This window comes from Daldinia loculata, assembly GCF_022478755.1.
Source record: "Daldinia loculata strain CBS 113971 unplaced genomic scaffold F4817scaffold_25, whole genome shotgun sequence".
Lineage (NCBI taxonomy): Eukaryota > Fungi > Ascomycota > Sordariomycetes > Xylariales > Hypoxylaceae > Daldinia > Daldinia loculata.
The window spans coordinates 172739-190964 of NW_026054879.1; the positions used below are offsets into that span (position 1 = coordinate 172739).

General features: G+C 48.0%; 7 protein-coding genes across 7 annotated transcripts; 4 read left to right on the top strand and 3 right to left on the bottom strand.

The window, feature by feature from the left end:
• Window positions 1-1239: 1239 nt before the first annotated feature.
• F4817DRAFT_358813 (WD40 repeat-like protein) lies at window positions 1240-3663 on the top strand (the record flags this gene model as incomplete). Its single annotated transcript, XM_049306076.1, has 2 exons — window positions 1240-1371; window positions 1444-3663. The coding sequence occupies 2 exons, from the start codon at window positions 1240-1242 to the stop codon at window positions 3661-3663; spliced, it is 2352 nt and encodes a 783-aa protein (XP_049158937.1).
• Window positions 3664-3960: 297 nt separating this feature from the next.
• Window positions 3961-4764, bottom strand: F4817DRAFT_110344 (uncharacterized protein). Its single transcript, XM_049297471.1, has 2 exons — window positions 4518-4764; window positions 3961-4371 (listed from the first exon to the last, which is right to left on the bottom strand). Exons 1-2 carry the CDS (start codon window positions 4651-4653, stop codon window positions 4133-4135), a joined length of 375 nt encoding a protein of 124 aa, XP_049158938.1. The 5' UTR covers window positions 4654-4764; the 3' UTR covers window positions 3961-4132.
• A 610-nt stretch (window positions 4765-5374) lies between these two features.
• F4817DRAFT_110468 (RF-1 domain-containing protein) lies at window positions 5375-6383 on the top strand. Its single transcript, XM_049297472.1, has 3 exons — window positions 5375-5404; window positions 5481-5755; window positions 5917-6383. Exons 2-3 carry the CDS (start codon window positions 5534-5536, stop codon window positions 6286-6288), a joined length of 594 nt encoding a protein of 197 aa, XP_049158939.1. The 5' UTR covers window positions 5375-5404; window positions 5481-5533; the 3' UTR covers window positions 6289-6383.
• A 394-nt stretch (window positions 6384-6777) lies between these two features.
• Window positions 6778-8808, bottom strand: F4817DRAFT_337803 (actin). Its single transcript, XM_049303340.1, has 6 exons — window positions 8427-8808; window positions 8299-8329; window positions 8102-8157; window positions 7981-8011; window positions 7142-7913; window positions 6778-7086 (listed from the first exon to the last, which is right to left on the bottom strand). The coding sequence occupies exons 1-6, from the start codon at window positions 8431-8433 to the stop codon at window positions 6856-6858; spliced, it is 1128 nt and encodes a 375-aa protein (XP_049158940.1). The 5' UTR covers window positions 8434-8808; the 3' UTR covers window positions 6778-6855.
• Window positions 8809-10171: 1363 nt separating this feature from the next.
• F4817DRAFT_337806 (Fes1-domain-containing protein) lies at window positions 10172-11609 on the top strand. The gene has a single exon (XM_049303341.1). The coding sequence runs from the start codon at window positions 10718-10720 to the stop codon at window positions 11453-11455; it is 738 nt and encodes a 245-aa protein (XP_049158941.1). The 5' UTR covers window positions 10172-10717; the 3' UTR covers window positions 11456-11609.
• On the bottom strand, window positions 11595-13103 carry F4817DRAFT_110487 (ribosomal protein L5). The gene is made up of 4 exons (XM_049297474.1): window positions 12726-13103; window positions 12059-12654; window positions 11920-12008; window positions 11595-11859 (listed from the first exon to the last, which is right to left on the bottom strand). Exons 1-4 carry the CDS (start codon window positions 12959-12961, stop codon window positions 11734-11736), a joined length of 1047 nt encoding a protein of 348 aa, XP_049158942.1. The 5' UTR covers window positions 12962-13103; the 3' UTR covers window positions 11595-11733.
• A 1576-nt stretch (window positions 13104-14679) lies between these two features.
• On the top strand, window positions 14680-17977 carry F4817DRAFT_365352 (cysteine proteinase; the record flags this gene model as incomplete). Its single annotated transcript, XM_049306859.1, has 5 exons — window positions 14680-15359; window positions 15430-15531; window positions 15597-15929; window positions 16031-16730; window positions 16782-17977. The coding sequence occupies exons 1-5, from the start codon at window positions 15255-15257 to the stop codon at window positions 17975-17977; spliced, it is 2436 nt and encodes an 811-aa protein (XP_049158943.1). The 5' UTR covers window positions 14680-15254.
• Between the last annotated feature and the right edge of the window lie 249 nt (window positions 17978-18226).

Sequence of the window (18226 nt, forward strand, 5' to 3'; positions counted from 1 at the left end):
AGCAGCAGGTCGCTTGTCGCCCCTGGCAGACGCTTTCAATGTCCCTCGTGGCGCCGAGGGGGTAAACCCTGGCGCCACGGGATTCAGAGGTAGATCGATCTCACCCGGTGGCCGGTAGGCAAGGGGCTGGTACGCCGCTCAGAATAGAGCCGACGCTCATGCGGAAGCTTTTGGTGGATGCTCCATCAGCGCCCAAGTTGATCAGGTGCCTGCGGGTACAGCACGTGTGTCTTGGTCGGGCATACATAGCATATGTATGTATACTTGCTGCACGGCGGCAAGGAGGGAGCTCAGGGTTAAGGGCGGCTGTTTTGGATATTGTAATTGGTAAGGGGGTAAGGGGGTAAGGGGGTAAGGATGTTCCATTTCCATCCTGGTCATCGTAGCGTTCGCGAGGAGTTTGTCTAGTTATCTGGTTACCTATCTACCTACTAATCTTACCTACTTTGCGAAGGCAATTTCTTGATGGTGCGGTTCTGCTCTGGGAGTATAGAATTACGAAACGGGGAATCGGAACGGTGCTCCTTTGTGTGAACCAATTACTTGTATACGACGCTCGACGGCGTGGAAAGGAGACGTTCTTATTAGCCCCGAGATATCGTCCAGTAGGGTATTTGTGGCTTAAGGTGTAATAGGGCAATCCAACATTAAAAACCCATACTCTGGTTCTTTAAGGTACCAGGTTTCCATTTATAGTATCGTGTCTTAAATTACGGTATATTTAGCATTAGCCTCTTGTACGCTGCATGCTTCAATAGGAGTTGAGGGTTCACCTACATATATAAGCTGTCATTTATTCTTCATAGTTACGTCATTGAAACTACCTACCTAAGTAGGTAGGCAATTATTAAACATTAGGTATTTGATATGAGAGTATATACTAGAAAAGGGAATAAATGAAAGCTTTATTTCTAGTTACGATCCCTTATGAATACGGTAAATATTAGGTAGTAAACAGTAATAAGTTACATATTACATTAGGTACGCCGTAAGAGAGGAAAGGTTTATGTAAGTCAGTGTAGATAGAGTTACCCTAGGTACCTAATTCAGTACCTATACTGTAAGCATATAGTGCCAACTGCATGCACCCGGCGAATGGGGATTTTGCAACCGACGCAGACTTCTCAACTGAATTTTTGGAGCACCGACCAATCACAAGCCCTGTCTTTTATACTTTGTAAAAGCAACTTGCCATGTACCAAATTGTCTCCCATACAAAACACAACTGCAACGCCGCACATGGAGAATTACCAGATCGGCGTAGATTACCTCTCCGCTGGTGCCAATAGGCATACTGCTGTAGCAGATTGGAACGAAGATGGGATTGTGGCTTACGGAGCTGACTCATATATCGCTCTCTGGCGACCCCATGTAGGTCCAACTAATTATAATTCAAGGGTCTGAAGTATATCTTGTTAATTTCTAATACTTTTATTTCATTAGGATTCACAACCAAGAGGTGTGACAAGTCTCATCTCCGGAAATAATGGTGCCGTTAAGGCTGTCAGGTTTCTGCCCAAACTTGAGGGGGAGTCTAAAACTTATCTGCTCAGTGGTGCCGATGACCAGAGCTTGAAAGTCTGGGAACTCTCATCCGATGACTCTGATATCACTACTGCATCTTGCATCCAGACTGTACAGGGACATACAGCAGCAATTAACTTTATAGCAGCTTGTCATGAAGGAGCATCGGCAACTTCGACCTCAAGGATCTTTGCTACAGGAGCAGCAGATGCCTCGATAAAAGTGTGGGTTTTGGAAGAAGGCAATGTTCGGTTGCTACAAACGATTAAGACTGCTCCGAAATTCTTCCCTCTTTCAATAGCTCTAAGTACGCTTAGACAAGATGGTGAAGCCTTGGTCCTAGCCGTAGCGGGAACTAGAGACATCGTCCAAGTCTTCGTGGCAAGTTCTAGAAATAACCCCGAGTTCCAGCTTCAGGCGACCTTGTCAGGTCATGAGGGTTGGATTCGGTCATTAGATTTTACATGGGAGGGAACTAGTCCTGATAGCGATCTGATATTGGCATCTGCGAGCCAGGATAAGTATATTCGCCTCTGGCGATTTCACCAGGGTAAAGAGTTGCCCGCCGCAACTGCAAATGGAGCTGATCCGTCTATGGGTGCATTTATGCCGGGCAGGTCTCCTTCAAACAAGGCCCATAGACTGAAAACTGTAGAAGATGACTATTCCATCACATTCGAAGCTCTATTGCTAGGACACGATGATTGGATTTATAGTGCCAGATGGTACTCGGATCCATCTACCGGAAAACTCCAACTCCTTTCTACTTCCGCAGATAATACGCTAGCTATATGGGAGGCAGATCCTTCATCAGGGATCTGGGTTACGACTGTACGGCTCGGTGAGATCAGTAGGGAACAGGGTGCCACTACAGCAACAGGCAGCACAGGTGGTTTCTGGACGGGACTTTGGTCACCGGATGGAAATTCGGTCGTATGCCTCGGGAGGACCGGTAGTTGGAGGTTGTGGAACTATAATAAGGAGCGAGATCAATGGATCCCACACATCGGTATCACTGGCCACACAAGAGCCGTCACCGGTATAGCATGGTCAAAGAATGGTGACTATTTACTTTCTACGAGTGCAGACCAGACGACACGGTTACACGCGAGCTGGAACAACGGACCTGGTAAAAAGACGTGGCATGAGATGGCTCGGCCGCAAATCCACGGCTATGACCTCAACTGTATCGACTCGCTTGGGAATTCCAAGTTCGTCTCCGGCGCCGACGAGAAGCTGATGCGTGTATTTGATGAGCCGAAGGCGGTGGCAAAGCTACTGAGTAGGTTGTGTGACATCGGCAATGAAGACGTCGAGACTATGCCCGACGCTGCCAACATGCCGGTCCTCGGCCTCTCAAACAAGGCAATCGAAGCTGTCGACGACGATCTCGAAGTCCAAGCAGCCAATCCCGAGACGGACCGAGGCGCCTTAGATCCAGGGTCCACGGTCCGCAAATCCGTATTGGATATCGACCACCCGCCATTCGAGGACAGCCTCTCTCGGCACACCCTCTGGCCTGAAATTGAAAAGCTCTACGGACACGGCTACGAGATTTCATGTCTGGCTGTAAGTCACGATGGAACTTTGATTGCTAGCGCATGCAAAGCGAGCTCAATCAACCATGCCGTCATCCGTTTATTCGAGACGGAGAAGTGGACTGAAGTGAAACCACCATTAACAGCCCATTCTCTAACTACGACACGCCTACGATTCTCTCCCGACGACAGGTACTTACTCAGCGTTGGGCGAGACAGGCAATGGGCGGTTTTCGAGAGGGACAATGATAATAAGCAGAGCTATAAGCTCCTGCAGTCCAACCCCAAGGGACATTCGAGGATGATCTTGGATGCAGCATGGGCTCCTTGGGCCAATTCATTTGTATTCGCCACAGCGGGTCGGGACAAGCAGGTGAAGATATGGCGACACGCATCGCCCGACTCCGCGGACTCGGGCATCACCTGCGTAACTACTATACCAGAAACTCATCCGGTCACGGCTATCGACTTTCTACATCGTAACACCGAAAGTAACACCTTTCTCCTTGCCGTGGGCACAGAGGTTGGAAATGTTTCGATATATTCGATCGACGCGACATCTCTCGGTGTATCTTCAAAGTTGAGTTTAAAGCCAGAGTAAGTTCTGATGTCTAACTTCTGAAATATCAACAACTGACGGTTTAACTATAGACTATGCCTGGCTAAGGCTGTTCTCCAACTCTCATGGAGGCCAATGCGAACGGTGAATGAGCTGGCGATAGCTGGGGAGGATGGCTCACTTAGGGTATATTCGTTCCCAGAGAGAACCCCGTGAAATTGGCTTGCTTCCAGCTATGCAACCGTCTAAACACGCACGCCCTCCCAGTGGGCTTCTTGGAAGTTATCCGCGAGCCCATTGATACAAATCTATCGATCCAAACGCCAAACTATCTTGCTCAAGCACATTAACGCCTCATCCCATCACTCGTAGACCGGGCTGCACCATATACAAGCACCACTGATTACCATTATTATATCATTCGTCGTCTGCTGGTTCGCACAAGAGAAATATGCCCGAGGCTTCGTCCGTGTATCTTTAGATCCTCCACAGTCAGGGGGTTCTCCAAGCATCATAGCTCCCGGTTCATATATTCGGCCGTCTCAGTAGCCGCTGCCGCCATAGTCTTCGCCATAGATGAAGTTGCTAGTGATAGTGCGTCCTTATTGCCTGCGACTACATTGGATGCAACCCCGCTGTCGCCGCCGTTGACGTAGAACCAGGCGCGGCTGATGATGAAGAGAAGATGCTGGGGAAGGTAGAGTACGACGGCGATGGTCAATAGACTGCACAAGAGGAATACGACAGACCCTGTATATAAGAGACAATTAGCACGTAGGCCATCTTAACTCGGCGCTAGTATTGCAGTGTATCTATCCTGTTTCCTTTCCCTGATGTAGAAGTATATCGAGGGACAGTGCTGCGGCAATGATAGCGTCAACAAACGGATAACTTACAAAATATAAATCTCTCGGCCGACGTAAACATGTAGACACCGAACGTGACCTCAATCTGGTACTGCTTCAACCGAAGCCAGCGGCCGAACCGCTGAACGGCATTGAGGTTCTCGGGCTCTTTTGTCAGGTACTCCATCTTGATTATATTTTCTTTTTCTTCTTTTTCTTTTTCTTTTTTTTTTTTGATATCCCTTATCTCCCTTGCCAAATCCAATTCGAGTCTTTTCCGTCTCTACCGGTCGGATTCGCGCGATAGATCAAGCAAGTCAGAGACCTGTGTTCCCCCCCTTTGCCTTTATTGTTTAAAGTGTTTCAAGAAAACGTCGTCAACGGCGAAACAGATCTTGCATGTAGTAGATATGTATGGTGATAGGTATTCGGAGGCCTCGTCTCGTCTCGTCTTGGAAGGAGTATGTAATTCACAGAAGACAGGGATATACATAAGTCGAAGCGGTTCTCGAACTACCTACGCTCGCGGGAAAAGGGTCTCGCAAAAATCCACCGCCGGCCGAAGGAAAACGGGACGCGTACCTAATTGGCGAATTGCCCTCAAGGGTACGGGTACAACAGCACGGATCCTTGCTCTTGTTAACGGCTGCACTCATAATATGGACAACTTAATTGGACCAATGGGAAGGGGAAAGTGGGAATTCCCCCTTTTATGGGGGTGCCTTTGCTGAATTGTCGGAATTGCCTGCCGCGCTAATTTATTAGGTAAGGTAAGGCAGGGTAAGGTTACTGTACTTAGGTACATAAAGTACCTATCTACTACCTAACGTAATCTAAGCTAGGGAGAAAAACGTAAGTGCCAGTGACGTCGCGGCACGGGTCTGGCAGCTGCTAATGCTATTTACATACTGCAAAGATGCAGAATTGACATTTTCTATGTACGAAGTATAAACTCAATTCACTGCCATGTATACCCAACATATGCAATGACATATAATTAAACATTATTAGAAGGGTCTCCTAGGTAGTCGACAGCTCCTACCTCCAGCACGACAATAATACCAACAATGCCGTCGCTGCTACTGCGGCTGCAACCGCTCCGCAACTACCTCTCCTCCATAACTCGACCATCCCATATATATTCCACCATCTCATCTCGACCGTCCAGCTTCTCCGCCTCCCCGCCCCTCCTCAAAAACACCAACCTACCGCCGCGCCCCAAGCCGCCTCCCGAGGAAGACATCGAGGAGTCCTTCCTGAAGGGCAGCGGGCCCGGCGGGCAGAAGATTGTGCGTGCCTAGCTACCTGACTACACACCCCATATACATATATATATATATATATATATCTATACTCTCTCTACCTGCTATGCCATGCCACATTCCTTCCTACACACGCAGTAGCCCACAGAACACCAGACACAAAGAATGCACTGATTAACAAGCCCCAGAACAAAACCAACTCAGCAGTCCAACTCAAGCACCTCCCCACCGGCCTCGTCATCAAGTCCCAAGCGACCCGCTCCCGCTCCCAGAACCGCGTCATAGCCCGGCAACTGCTAGCCGACAAGCTGGACCAGTTATCCCGCGGCGACGAGAGCCGCTCCGCCATCGTCGGCGAGTTTAAGCGCAAGAAGAAGGCCAGCTCCGCCAAGAAGAGTCGCCGGAAGTATCGTAAGCTCGACGAGGAGAAACAACAGGCTCAGGCTGGGACCGCGCTGCAGGAAGAAGAGGATCTAGAAGAAGAGGAATTCGAGGAAGGTGGAGAGGAGGAAGAATTTCAGGATAGCTCGAGGAATAGCGAAAGAATAGAAAATAAATAAGCTTAAAAAGGTAGGCAGCTGGCCCCATCTACATGAATATATGTGAAAACGTAAGCATTCCAACATAACATGAGATTTTGCTGCGTAATCACTTTGTGAAGCATTATAGCCTATACTAGTTGTTATTACACGAGCAAATTTACAAATCGTTGAAGAAATATAGTTTCTACTGAATCATTACGTAGTAGGTTTTTACATGCTTGTGGTTCACAAGGTGGCACGCCAGACTTATTAGTGTAACGAAGAAATAAAGTAGTATATGATCAACCTCGGCTGGAATTGTCTAGTCCACTCCGTGCTTGAATGGGCCTCCTAAAAGTAAAGCACCTCATATTCTCTTTTTCCCTGGGAGTAATACAGCCCCAATCTTTCGACCATTATCAGAATTTTTCGTAGATACGAGTCTCGACTGGGATACATTCGCAACGGTGGAAGCTCCAAACAGGTCGCACCCCGGTTGGGAATATTACGGGCTCGTGAGAAATTATTGGGTTTGCGGTGTTTCAAGCGCTAATTTATTGTCAGACCCTTAGATCAGGAGCGGAATTTCTCATGGGAGTATATACCTTAGAAGCACTTGCGGTGAACGATCGAAGGACCGCTCTCGTCGTACTCCTGCTTGGAGATCCACATTTGCTGGAAGGTGGACAGAGAAGCCAAGATGGAACCACCGATCCAGACGGAGTACTTTCGCTCAGGGGGAGCGATAATTCTGACCTTCATGGATGACGGGGCCAAGGCGGTGATCTCCTTCTGCATACGGTCGGAGAGACCAGGGTACATGGTAGTACCACCAGACTGTAGATAACACATTAGTACTTAGATTAGAGACGCCTAGAGAATAAATACGTACCATGACAATGTTGCCGTAGAGGTCCTTTCGGACATCGACATCACACTTCATGATGGAGTTGAAAGTGGTGACGTGGATACCACCGCTCTCAAGACCCAGCACAGAAGGCTGGAACAGAGCCTCAGGGGCACGGAATCGCTCGTTACCAATAGTAATGACTTGACCGTCGGGAAGCTCGTAGGACTTCTCCAGGCTGGAGCTCTGGGCAGCAGTCTGGATCTCCTGCTCGAAGTCAAGAGCGACGTAGCAGAGCTTCTCCTTGATATCTCGGACGATTTCTCGTTCGGCAGTGGTAGAGAAGCTGTAACCGCGCTCAGCGAGGATCTTCATGAGGTAGTCGGTCAAGTCACGACCAGCCATATCGACACGAGCAATGGCGTGGGGAAGGGCGAAACCTTCGTAGATGGGGACAACGTGGGTAACACCATCACCGGAGTCGAGCACGATACCGGTGGTACGACCGGAAGCGTACAGAGAGAGGACAGCCTGGATGGAGACGTAGAAGGCGGGGGCGTTGAAAGTCTCGAAGACGATCTGGGTCATCTTCTCACGGTTGGACTTGGGGTTGATAGGAGCCTCCGTGAGCAGAACGGGGTGCTCCTCAGGAGCCACACGCAGCTCGTTGTAGAAAGTGTGATGCCAGATCTTCTCCATGTCATCCCAGTTGGTAACGACACCGTGCTCGATAGGGTATCGCAGGGTTAGGATACCACGCTTCGACTGTGCCTCATCACCGACGTACGAGTCCTTCTGACCCATACCAATCATGATACTAGCATATTGTTAGATATTGTCGTGCGCGGAGGTTGTACACGTAGTATATCGGATCAGCTACTTACCCATGATGGCGGGGACGACCAACGATGGACGCTGTGTTAACATGTTAGAAAAGATTCCAAATTTAGGCCCGTTCTGATGAGGCTGAAGCGGGGGCGATGGTTGGGCGAGGATGGAACTTACGGAAAACAGCTCGGGGAGCATCATCACCGGCGAAACCGGCCTTGCACATACCCGAACTAATATCAAGTCAGCTCGAGTGTTCAAACATTGTTTATTTCGAAGCTAATATCGAAGGTTTTGGATCATGATTATATCTAGATCACCCCCCAAGAACCGACGTGCGCTTCGGGATGCGGTGAAGCGAGGTTAAATCTTACCCATTGTCGATAACGAGGGCAGCAACTTCCTCTGCGATGAAAAGTAATGTTAGCCATTATGAACTCGTTAGAAGCTCGAAGCCACCAGTTGGGCTCGAGACAAGAGCTTAGGTTGAGCTGCAACTTACCCTCCATTGTGATGGATTATGTAGGTTAGGTGTTAAAAGATTAAAATAGAAGAGAATGAGGAAGTTTCTGATAGCCCTTGCGATTCCCGGATCGTGAGAGCAAAGATGGTGTTTGTTTTTCTCGACGTCTGCTGGGCAGAAGGATGACGAGAAAAAGGAGGTGTTTGGCGTGGAAGTTGATTTTAAGGTAGAGAAGTCGGACAAGTCAATTACTTCTGGGGCGAGAGTGTGGGAAAAAAGGGAGGAACGAAGTTGGCTTGATGCACCGATCCCACAGTCGATGGGAGGAACTTGTGGGCCGAAACAAAAAAAGAGGCGGGGCACAACCAAGTACAAATACGTACACCTATCAGAGACGCCATACCGCTTCAAAGTACCCAAGGTACTTTCTAATACTTTCTAATTTTGCAGGGGTAAGAATGGCCTACGCACACAACCCAATTCACTTAGACAATTACAACTGGATAGAACCAGTGACACAACTGGATACAACTGGGTAGTGCACCCTTCACCGCTGACACAAAGCGGAAATATGCCTAGTAATCTGTAATCTGCCCAAATAAATAAGCTCCTTCTAGTTAGGTACAATACCTTCTACCTAACGTTAAGTTACCTTGGCTGATAAACATTAATCAGGCATCTTCGAAAAGCCTCAAAAGCCTCAACTTTCGACACCCTGATTGTCTACCTAAGTACCTAATCTAATTGGTGTCTAACAAGGCGTCACTAATTATCATCTTTACTGCTTAGCATATGACTGTATCCATCACTGGTTTTATTTAGAGGTGCCTAGAATCCTAGGTAAGCTCTATCTCTTCGCCAAGACTTACCGATAGACTACCTAAAGGTACCTAACCCACCTCGTTGTCGCGGTCTGTGTACGGTACCTATCTTAGTATTTACCTGGTAGTCAGGGGTTACACTTCAGGAAGTCTGCAACTTATCTCGTACTTGAAGATGCGCCGAGGACCGACAGCCCAGTCAATATCTTCCACACATGCGTTTGCAGTTTATCATGTTGCCTGTGGCTTAGCATAGGGCCTCAATTACGTATACAATTAGAAACTGTACTCCCATCTGACATCCGACTTGATAGGTTTATTATGGAAAACTCGACGCCAAGCAGGCATCGCCGATACTGGTCAGAATTGTCAATCTCATGGGGGCGAGTGGGTTGCGTATGCAGGGGCGAAGGAACTCGTGCTGTCCTACCTCGTTTATCCCAGCCTCGCCTACCTTCTCGACGACTACTTCAACTACGTATATATGATGATTCGTAAGGACCTACCCGTTCCTTTTGCTAATACGCTACTTGCTCTAGGCAGATACTTAAGGGGTGAGATGTAATGCAACGTGCCGCGTATAACATGTTGGTTTCAACTTTAGAAACAACTATCAAGTATTCGCAATGCGAAGAAAAAGGAGCCCGAAATCCGCTAACAAATAGGCTTCCCGATAATAGTATTATTTAATTTGACATTGTGACATGGCAACTTGATCAAATTTTATAACCATATCTTGAACTGTTAGGGGTAAGGGCGGTCAAGACTGGAAGAAAAAGAAGGCGGGGTGAGGGGCATTCATGGTGGGGCAGTTCAATCATCATCATCATCTTTGTTATGTTATGGCAATGACTGAAGAACATAGCGGCTGTTAGGATGTCTACCTAGGTACATGCCTGATAAATATATCAGACATTCAAGCCGCCTGTGGCGCCTGTAGCTAACAAGTACCTATCAGTTATTAAAAAAAGGAGTTGTGCCTAATTCTACCTAAATTGACAGTAGATACCTCAAGTGCCTTAGCTTTTCAAATAAAAACTCTTTTCTGATTGGCCAATATCTAAATCTTCTCTCCACTTTCTCAGCTTATCAGCCCTGTCCTTGTGAAGCTTCGCGAATCTTGGGGATCTATGGAGAACATTGTAAGGTAGGTAGTTAAGTACTCAGCCAAAAATTTGGCAAGTTGACGAACACAGCCTAAGAATACAATACCTCCGTAAAGGCGCTGTCTAAAAATTTCAACATATCCAGTAATTTCAACATCTAGCACTGACATCTAAAATCGGCATCAAAATCTTCAAGGCGAACCAATCGCTCGGTACTCAGAACCTTGTCTCAGACAACGTAAAACGACGTAATCTACCAAACTTCAGCAACCTCCCTTGCTTGTCCTCAGCTCTCCCCGCGGCCGAAGAGAAAAGGGAAATCTTGACTTAACCATTCAAATTACCACCACCATTTTTTCCTCACAAGAAATACCCGACCAAGGGTAGAAAAGAAACCGCAAAAATGGCAGGAGAAAAAGGCCTAAACGAGCTGCTAAAATGGAGCATCGAAAACTCCGCAGAGGCCGACCCCTCGGCCCCCGAATCCGCCGCGCCCCGGTCAACGCTGAGCCCGGAAGCACTCGCCGCAATCATGGGCGGGCCGTCCGACGCGGAGCTGATGCAGGCGGCCGTCGAGCACATCACATCCAGCGACCCAGAAATCACGCTCGAGTCCAAGCTGACAGCCTTCGACAACCTAGAGCAACTAGTCGAGTCGCTCGACAACGCGAACCTCTTGTCGAAGCTAGGGTTGTGGACGCCGCTGCTCGAGCTGCTGGCCCACGAGGAGGACCAGCTGCGGCTTATGGCGGCGTGGTGCATCGGCACCGCCGTCCAGAATAATGCGCCCACCCAGGAACGCCTGGTGGCGCTGGGCGGGGTGGAGAAGCTTGTGAGGATGGCGCTTGGGGACCGGTTGCCGGTGGAGAAGCGCGCGGGTGCTGGGGAGGAGACGACGGCGGCGGCGGCGGAGGAGGAGAGTGCTGCTGCTGCTGCCGATCAGGGAGAGACGAAGGATGTGCGCCGCAAGGCTGTCTATGCGCTCAGCTCCGCCGTGAGAAATTACCAGCCCGCTTTAGACGCTGCCGCCAAGGAGCTGCGGAAGAGGGGCGAGGAAGTCCAGGAGGGTATTGACGCAGCGGATATGGATGCGGTGGACGGGCTGATTAACGGATTGAAGCAGAGGGCTTTGAATGCATAAGGTTCGATGGTTATGGGGTATGGGACAATGGCATCATCGGCGTTGGTGGGCACATCTGGGTCAGTCAAAAAAGGGGGATCTACGTGGTCATGATACACTTAGAGATAGTCACGGGTTTCTACAATCGTAAAACACGAAACAGCATTAACATTACGCATCTTTCAATTCTTTTGATTTGTGATTCCGCATATATTGTACAACTGTATTAGTCTATAGCATCATCCCGACGTGGCAGGACGGTGAATATGTACATCTTAAGGGAACATGAATGCTATCCCTTAGTCTACCAGTTTGCCGTAGAATGGGATACCCAGACTCATGCAGAGTATTCTGGCGTGTCTGTCAGACTTTGCTGTTGTTTCGAGGGTCATGCGGCACCCTGATATCATCTTGGATGGGTATAGCTAAATGCGCACGTAAGTAAATGGCTAATTCCGTTGCCTAATTTATTTTTGAAAACTTACAGAATAGTTGGCTTCGATTTCCGGGAAGTAGAGCATGTCCTGGGGTTCGAAACCCCAGCTGATGTTACCGGTGCTATCACCGCTGGTGCCTAGTTTTTGTTAATGCCTACTTTTCTCAGAATGGTCACTGGATACAAACCTTCAATGCCCTTCCAATCCTTGATCTTTGGGAAGACTAGGTGGATGACCTTGTCCATGAATTCGTAAGCTTGGTCTCCGTATAGCGAGCATTTCACGCCTGTCCTGTCACCCTTGACAATACCCCACTGGGAAACACTCGTCTTGGTTGTCGTAACCTCGGGGCGGACACCTGCAATAGTCCGCAACACTGCTCTTCCTACAGTGATATGGTCCGGGTTCTTCTTCGCCTTAGGCATGTACATAGCTAGATGTACCGCCCTAATCTCGGGAATGTTCTGCCAGGTGATATTCTTCTCGAGCGGGAAGAGAACATCAGCACCTCGGGGACCTCTCTTAGGTCGATTTTTCATATAGGGTGATGTGTCGTCCCATTCCCGCAACCGTATCCTTTCAGGCTTGTCAGGTGTTCCGGGGGGAACGTGCTGGTACATCAAAGTCATGATGTCGGAGGCAGTTGTCGAGTGGAAGGTTTGCTTTAGTCGGGGAAGGTTGAACGGTCCAGGCGCGAAATCTCGAGCGACGGGATCCGAGGACGGGGGTGGTTGAACCGGGTGCAAAGGTCCTCGGTCAAATTTGGGAGGATGGTATCGGTATCTACGCGATCGAGATTCAGCAACCCATTCCTCCGCTCAAAGATTTTATATCGCATTGTATGTCGGGCCTACCTCTCGTGCGGCAATTCGTAGTTTCTGCGACTTGCCCTTTTCCTTGGATCCGTAACCTTTGCATCTTCCCTTGTGACAATTGGCGCCGTTAAGCCGGAATCCTCCTCAATATCAGGTATCACGGGCGTAGCGCCGGTGGATGCACATCTCTGAAGAGTGGCCGAACAAGGTATCCAGCGCGAGGCCGTACCAAGAAGTTGACGGCCTGCTCGAGGGGCTGCTCTGAGAGCTGCCATAATGTCTCGCGCACTCTGACAGCGAATTTCTCGCAGCTTACTCCACGCAATCGATCTACAGCCTCAAATGCTCAAATGGACGGAAATTTCCTAGGCGCATGTCTATTCCCACGGTCCCACAGCACGGGAAAGTTTTTCGGCGAAACCACTAATCCGAGCATTATTTTAAGATAATTCTAGCTTTATGATTGGTGATTCTTATTACGTAGCTAGTAATCCCAACCCCCACGTTGTGTAACCTACCTCATCATCCTAAATCGAAATTCTTATCGATATACGAAGTAGGTACACTATGCACAGGTACCTACCTAATGCACTATGCAGGGACGCTCCTATGTGATGGTTGCACGTACAATCCAACGCCGTAATTATTTCACTTAGTTGAGGCTATTTTTATTAATTCCGAAGGCAGGCATTAATCGTTGAGCATTATTATTGCACGTGCTTTGTGTGCTAGATCGTAAGGTCTTGATGTAGGATTAAAGCGAAAACACCTTACATCACCAACAGCTTGTAGGTTATACATAAATCTAGTTAAATCGACCGATAATACATAATATATATCGTCACTTTAGGTAACATAAGTTCTATTTACCTTTAGCACCCGACAATGCGGTGGTATGTCGATCAGCTGATAAACCCTCCATTGTAGCGTTCTTAGGTGCCACGGCTACGGATACTAGCTTGTCTTCTTTTAGTATTGCCTCACGATGGTGCTCGTACATAACGTACGTACAATATACTCATTACGTACCTGATATACCTACATAACATATGGACATATCACGAGACATGGAAGCTGACAACGGTGAGGCTGAAAACGCAAGGTATGTATTGTACAATACATGTACATCGTCACTCGCAAGCATCGATAATTCTTAGATTATCCATTACGCACTTCATTAGAGCCGCTTTCGCATTGGTGCTTGATTCGACAAAGACTTTAGCTTCGTTGGTTTGGGTAATCCAACCTACATACATCATTCCTAGGACCACGGGCAATTAACCAAATAGATCACCGGGCCGAAGGATTCAAACTCACATACACATGCTTAAAGTCTATGTAATAGTACATACCTAGGCGGCTAACGAGACCAGTGAGATCTCATTCGATCGCCTGCAGCGCCGAGGTCCGCCAATGGAGTGGGAGAAACGGCCCTTCTGGATTTCTCCTTAGGGAAAAAAGGTTCCATGATGTCGGAGGCATATTATTAAAAGGTTAGTTTACTTTGTTTTGCTCGTCCCGAGAAACCTGCCAGGTGCCAGGTGCCTCCCCAATATCCGCACCATGCCTGCTTAAGAAGTTGCAAAGTTGCACTTTGGCGTATTTTTGAGTTAGGTGAGGGCCTAGTGTACCTGATTAAAGTTGCGCCTGCTACATCTTTATACATTTCAATGAACTCAAGTAGGTACCATACCAGCGTAGATAGAATGAAATAAATTTAGTCTTATCTGCCTCTTGCCTTTTTTTACCTTGAAAAAGAAACTTGCTTCATGTCTGGTCCCGTTCGTTCCATTCTCTCCTTCCATCAACTTACAGAACAGACTTATTATACATACAACCCACGTCTCTTTACTCTTAGCGCCTTACCTTGCCTAAATTCGAGAAACGTCTCTCAACAACTGATTAATTAGAACTCGTGGTTGAAAAAAAAAAAGTCACTTCTTAGTTTGCATCACGCGAATACGATTATATAATGTAATCAATCATCAAGACAAGATACAAGCGACCTTAGTTTTCCCCATATTGGATCGACCACAGCTCACTATTTTTTTTGGACCCTTGACGACGCGAAACGCTCAGTCTTCGTTAGGAACTTTACACGCAGCGCAGAGCCCCGTACTGCCACCGCTGCAACAACTTAGTTCTTCAGCCTCTGAACTTCCTTGGCTGCTGCAAGCTTCCGTTACATTGCAAACAATTCTTCTTGTCTTTCTTGTCCTTCTCCCTCTCTCTCTCTTTGAATACACAATTCGACTTTTACTATCATTTTGAGCCATGCGAGTTCCCTTGTCGTACCATCATCACCTCCAGCCTTAACACCAAGTCCCAGTCGCATCAACGCTCGACGCTCGACCCAGGCTTGGCACACCGTCTATCGGCAGTGATAGTTCAAAGCGTCGAATTTTATTTTAAAAGAGAAAGACGAAAGAGGAGTCGCCCGTCACCGTTGCACAGCGCATTGCCAAATACGAACATGAACGAAGGCTGGTACCGTTGTTGTAAATCATAAATCATTGACACCTACCACTTTTATCCCCCTTGAGCCTGGCCCCCTCGGCCAACCTTCAAATGTTGCAAGACCCCACCATGAAGACTAGCATTCCTAGGAAGTTCCTGAGTCGCCGCGAGAAGAATGGTCACCGTCGTAATAGATCGTCCGATCCCGCCCATAAAGTAAGGTGACATTGGATATGTCACGTCTCCATCTTAATAAGTAACTTACATTCTAACTATATCTTTTCAGCAACACCGTCCTCTATCAGCCGAAGCCTTTTTTTCCATATTCAAACCAGAATCTCGACAGTCTACCAGCGCCGGCACAGAGCAAGAAAAGGAGGGAGCCAAGGTGCGTCAACGCAAACTTCGACATTCACCTGCGCTTCAAGTAACCCTAATCGTTAATTCGAACAGATCGACGACATACGACGGCGAGTTGCCGACCTAGACTTTCCCATCCTAAGCGACGATCAGATTCGATATGTCCTTAATTCTAAATATTCCTCCGGCAATGTCGACAAGGCTATGGAGCTGCTGCTATTACAGCATGTCTCCCTCTCCGGCAAGATTCTCAGTTACAACCCAGCAGTCCACATGCTCGGAGCTGAAAATCGAGGGAATGTGACCTGCTATCTCGACGCACTACTCTTTGCCATGTTTGCTAAACTTGAATCGTTCGAGTGCATGCTCAAGGGCGACTCCATGGATGAACCGCAGAGGAAGTTAGCTGCGCTGCTGCGACTTTGGGTGAACATGCTAAGAAGCGGGAAGTTGATCGAAACCGATATGGTAAGTATCTCTTTTTCCTCTAACGCAAAGCTATTTACAACAAAACTAATAATAGGCAGACCCAGCACATTCAGGACGCCTTGGCTGCATGTGGCTGGAGAGATGCACAGTTACTAGAACAGCAGGATACATCCGAAGCATTCGCGTTCATCACGGAGACTCTTCAACTTCCTCTCCTTACTTTACAAGTCGACTTGTTTCATCAAGGAAAAAATGACGACGCTGATCACAAAGTCGTATACGAAAGACTCTTGAACCTTGCCGTACCGCCGGATAATAATGGAAAGGGAATTAGATTAGAAGATTGTTTAGAGGAATACTTCAACTCTCAGGTCGATGTCCTAAGGGACAGTCTAGAGGAGAAAAAGGCAGAACGATTTGAAACGATGCCAAACTTACAACCCCTCGATACTTCCAATAAACCTAAAAGTACGATTCGGGTCGTTACCGAGGAAGATCAGCAAGAAGGTGCCGCACCTGAATCCGAGCATAGTCCACATTTAGAGCGAAGGTGGACAATAGCCCAAGAGCCTCATTTCTCGGATCTTCAAACAGATTCCGAAGCGGAAGCTTCAGGGCCTCAGACAATTTTACGGCCACATAGAAATCGAGCTGAAAGTATAATACAACGAGTTGTGGTCGATGAGCAGGGTAACCCGTCTGAATCCGATACCGCTAGTTCGTCTCAGAGAGCCAAGCATACAGCATCGATTGTTAGAGCTGTGACAATACCTGCTTGGCAATTCTTCAGACTTATACGTACGATGTTCTACTCTCTTGTAAGGGTTACGAGACTAATATAGACCATAGCGTGGCATTCCCCTATAAATAAGGAACCAGAGAGCGACCTGGAAGTTGCACGACATTTTAGTCGACGGCCCGTTGTCGGGATCTGCCTGAAACGGTATATGATGGATATGAACGGTAACATGAAGCGACAGAACACGTATATCGATATTCCCGATAGCTTGAGGTTGCCACATTTCATTGTCGACGAAAGACATGTAGAAGAAAGTGGACTTGCTGCTGAGTACAAGCTTGTGCTTCAATCTATAGTCTGCCACCGGGGGGATTCTCTACATTCCGGCCACTACGTCTCTTTTTGCCGCGTGGCCCCCAAGCTCCTCACTGATAACCGCAGACATGATAGTGATCCGCCTCCAGATTATGAAGAGGCACAGTGGGTCAAATTTGATGACCTTGCGATTGAAAATCGGGTAACCCTTGTTGATGACATAAAGGAATCGCTCAAGGAAGAGATGCCCTACTTACTCTTCTATCAGATTGTCCCGATAGTGGAGGTGGCAGCCAGCTCGACCGAAAGCACAGACACGGAGCCGCCGTCATACGATGACGCGGCCCTTAATTTAACTAGTTCAGAAACTTCAGCGACACAAAGTCAGGAGAGACTCTCGGTCTCCCGTCGACCAAGCAGCTACTTTGATAACTTAGCCCCCCAGCCGGCGACCAACGGTGGAATACGCTTTTCGGCGGACTTAGAGCCGCCGCCACGTCGCAGCTTTGCGGATGAGGATGGATTTCTTAGCGTATCCCGACGAGGCAGCGTATACAATGATTCCGGTATCCCGAGCTCCGTGGCAGTATCAGAGGGACCCTCACCAGCTGTCACACCTGGGGAGGAGACTACGGCTCAAAGGCTCAGCCGGGCCGCTGCGAGATTCAGAGGCGGCAATAAAAGTAGACCCCACAGTCAAGCTGGTGAAGGCCGCAAGAGCTTGTCGGTTACTAGATTCGGGGTCTTTATGAAATCGAGCAAGGAGCCACTACGGGACTCGACATCAATGGAAGCTGAAGATGACTACGAATTCGTCGAAAACATCGAAAAGGAACGCATAAAAGAGAACGATGCAGATATCACCCCTACACCGAAAAAGGGGAAGTCAAAGTTGCACCACGACAAAGGCAAGGGGAAGGATAGTAAGAGAATAAACATGCCAGATAGGGAATGCATCGGTAAGTATATCAATACTGTTCTCTTTTGCTAGCTACATGGTACGGTCTACTCAAGATCACAGTTGGAGTCGTGGTCTAACGATCCAAGTGCGATTTATTTGGCCTCCTTTGCTCCTTTCTTTTTACAATTCTTTGCAGGTGCATCTGCTAACTTTGGGTGTTCTAGTCCAGTAGTGCTATGACTTCACGTGGATGGATTGGACTATTGATTTCAGATTCAAGATACCCGGCAGGCGTTGGTGATACACGAGATTTGCCGCAAGGATTGAAAAACGAGACAG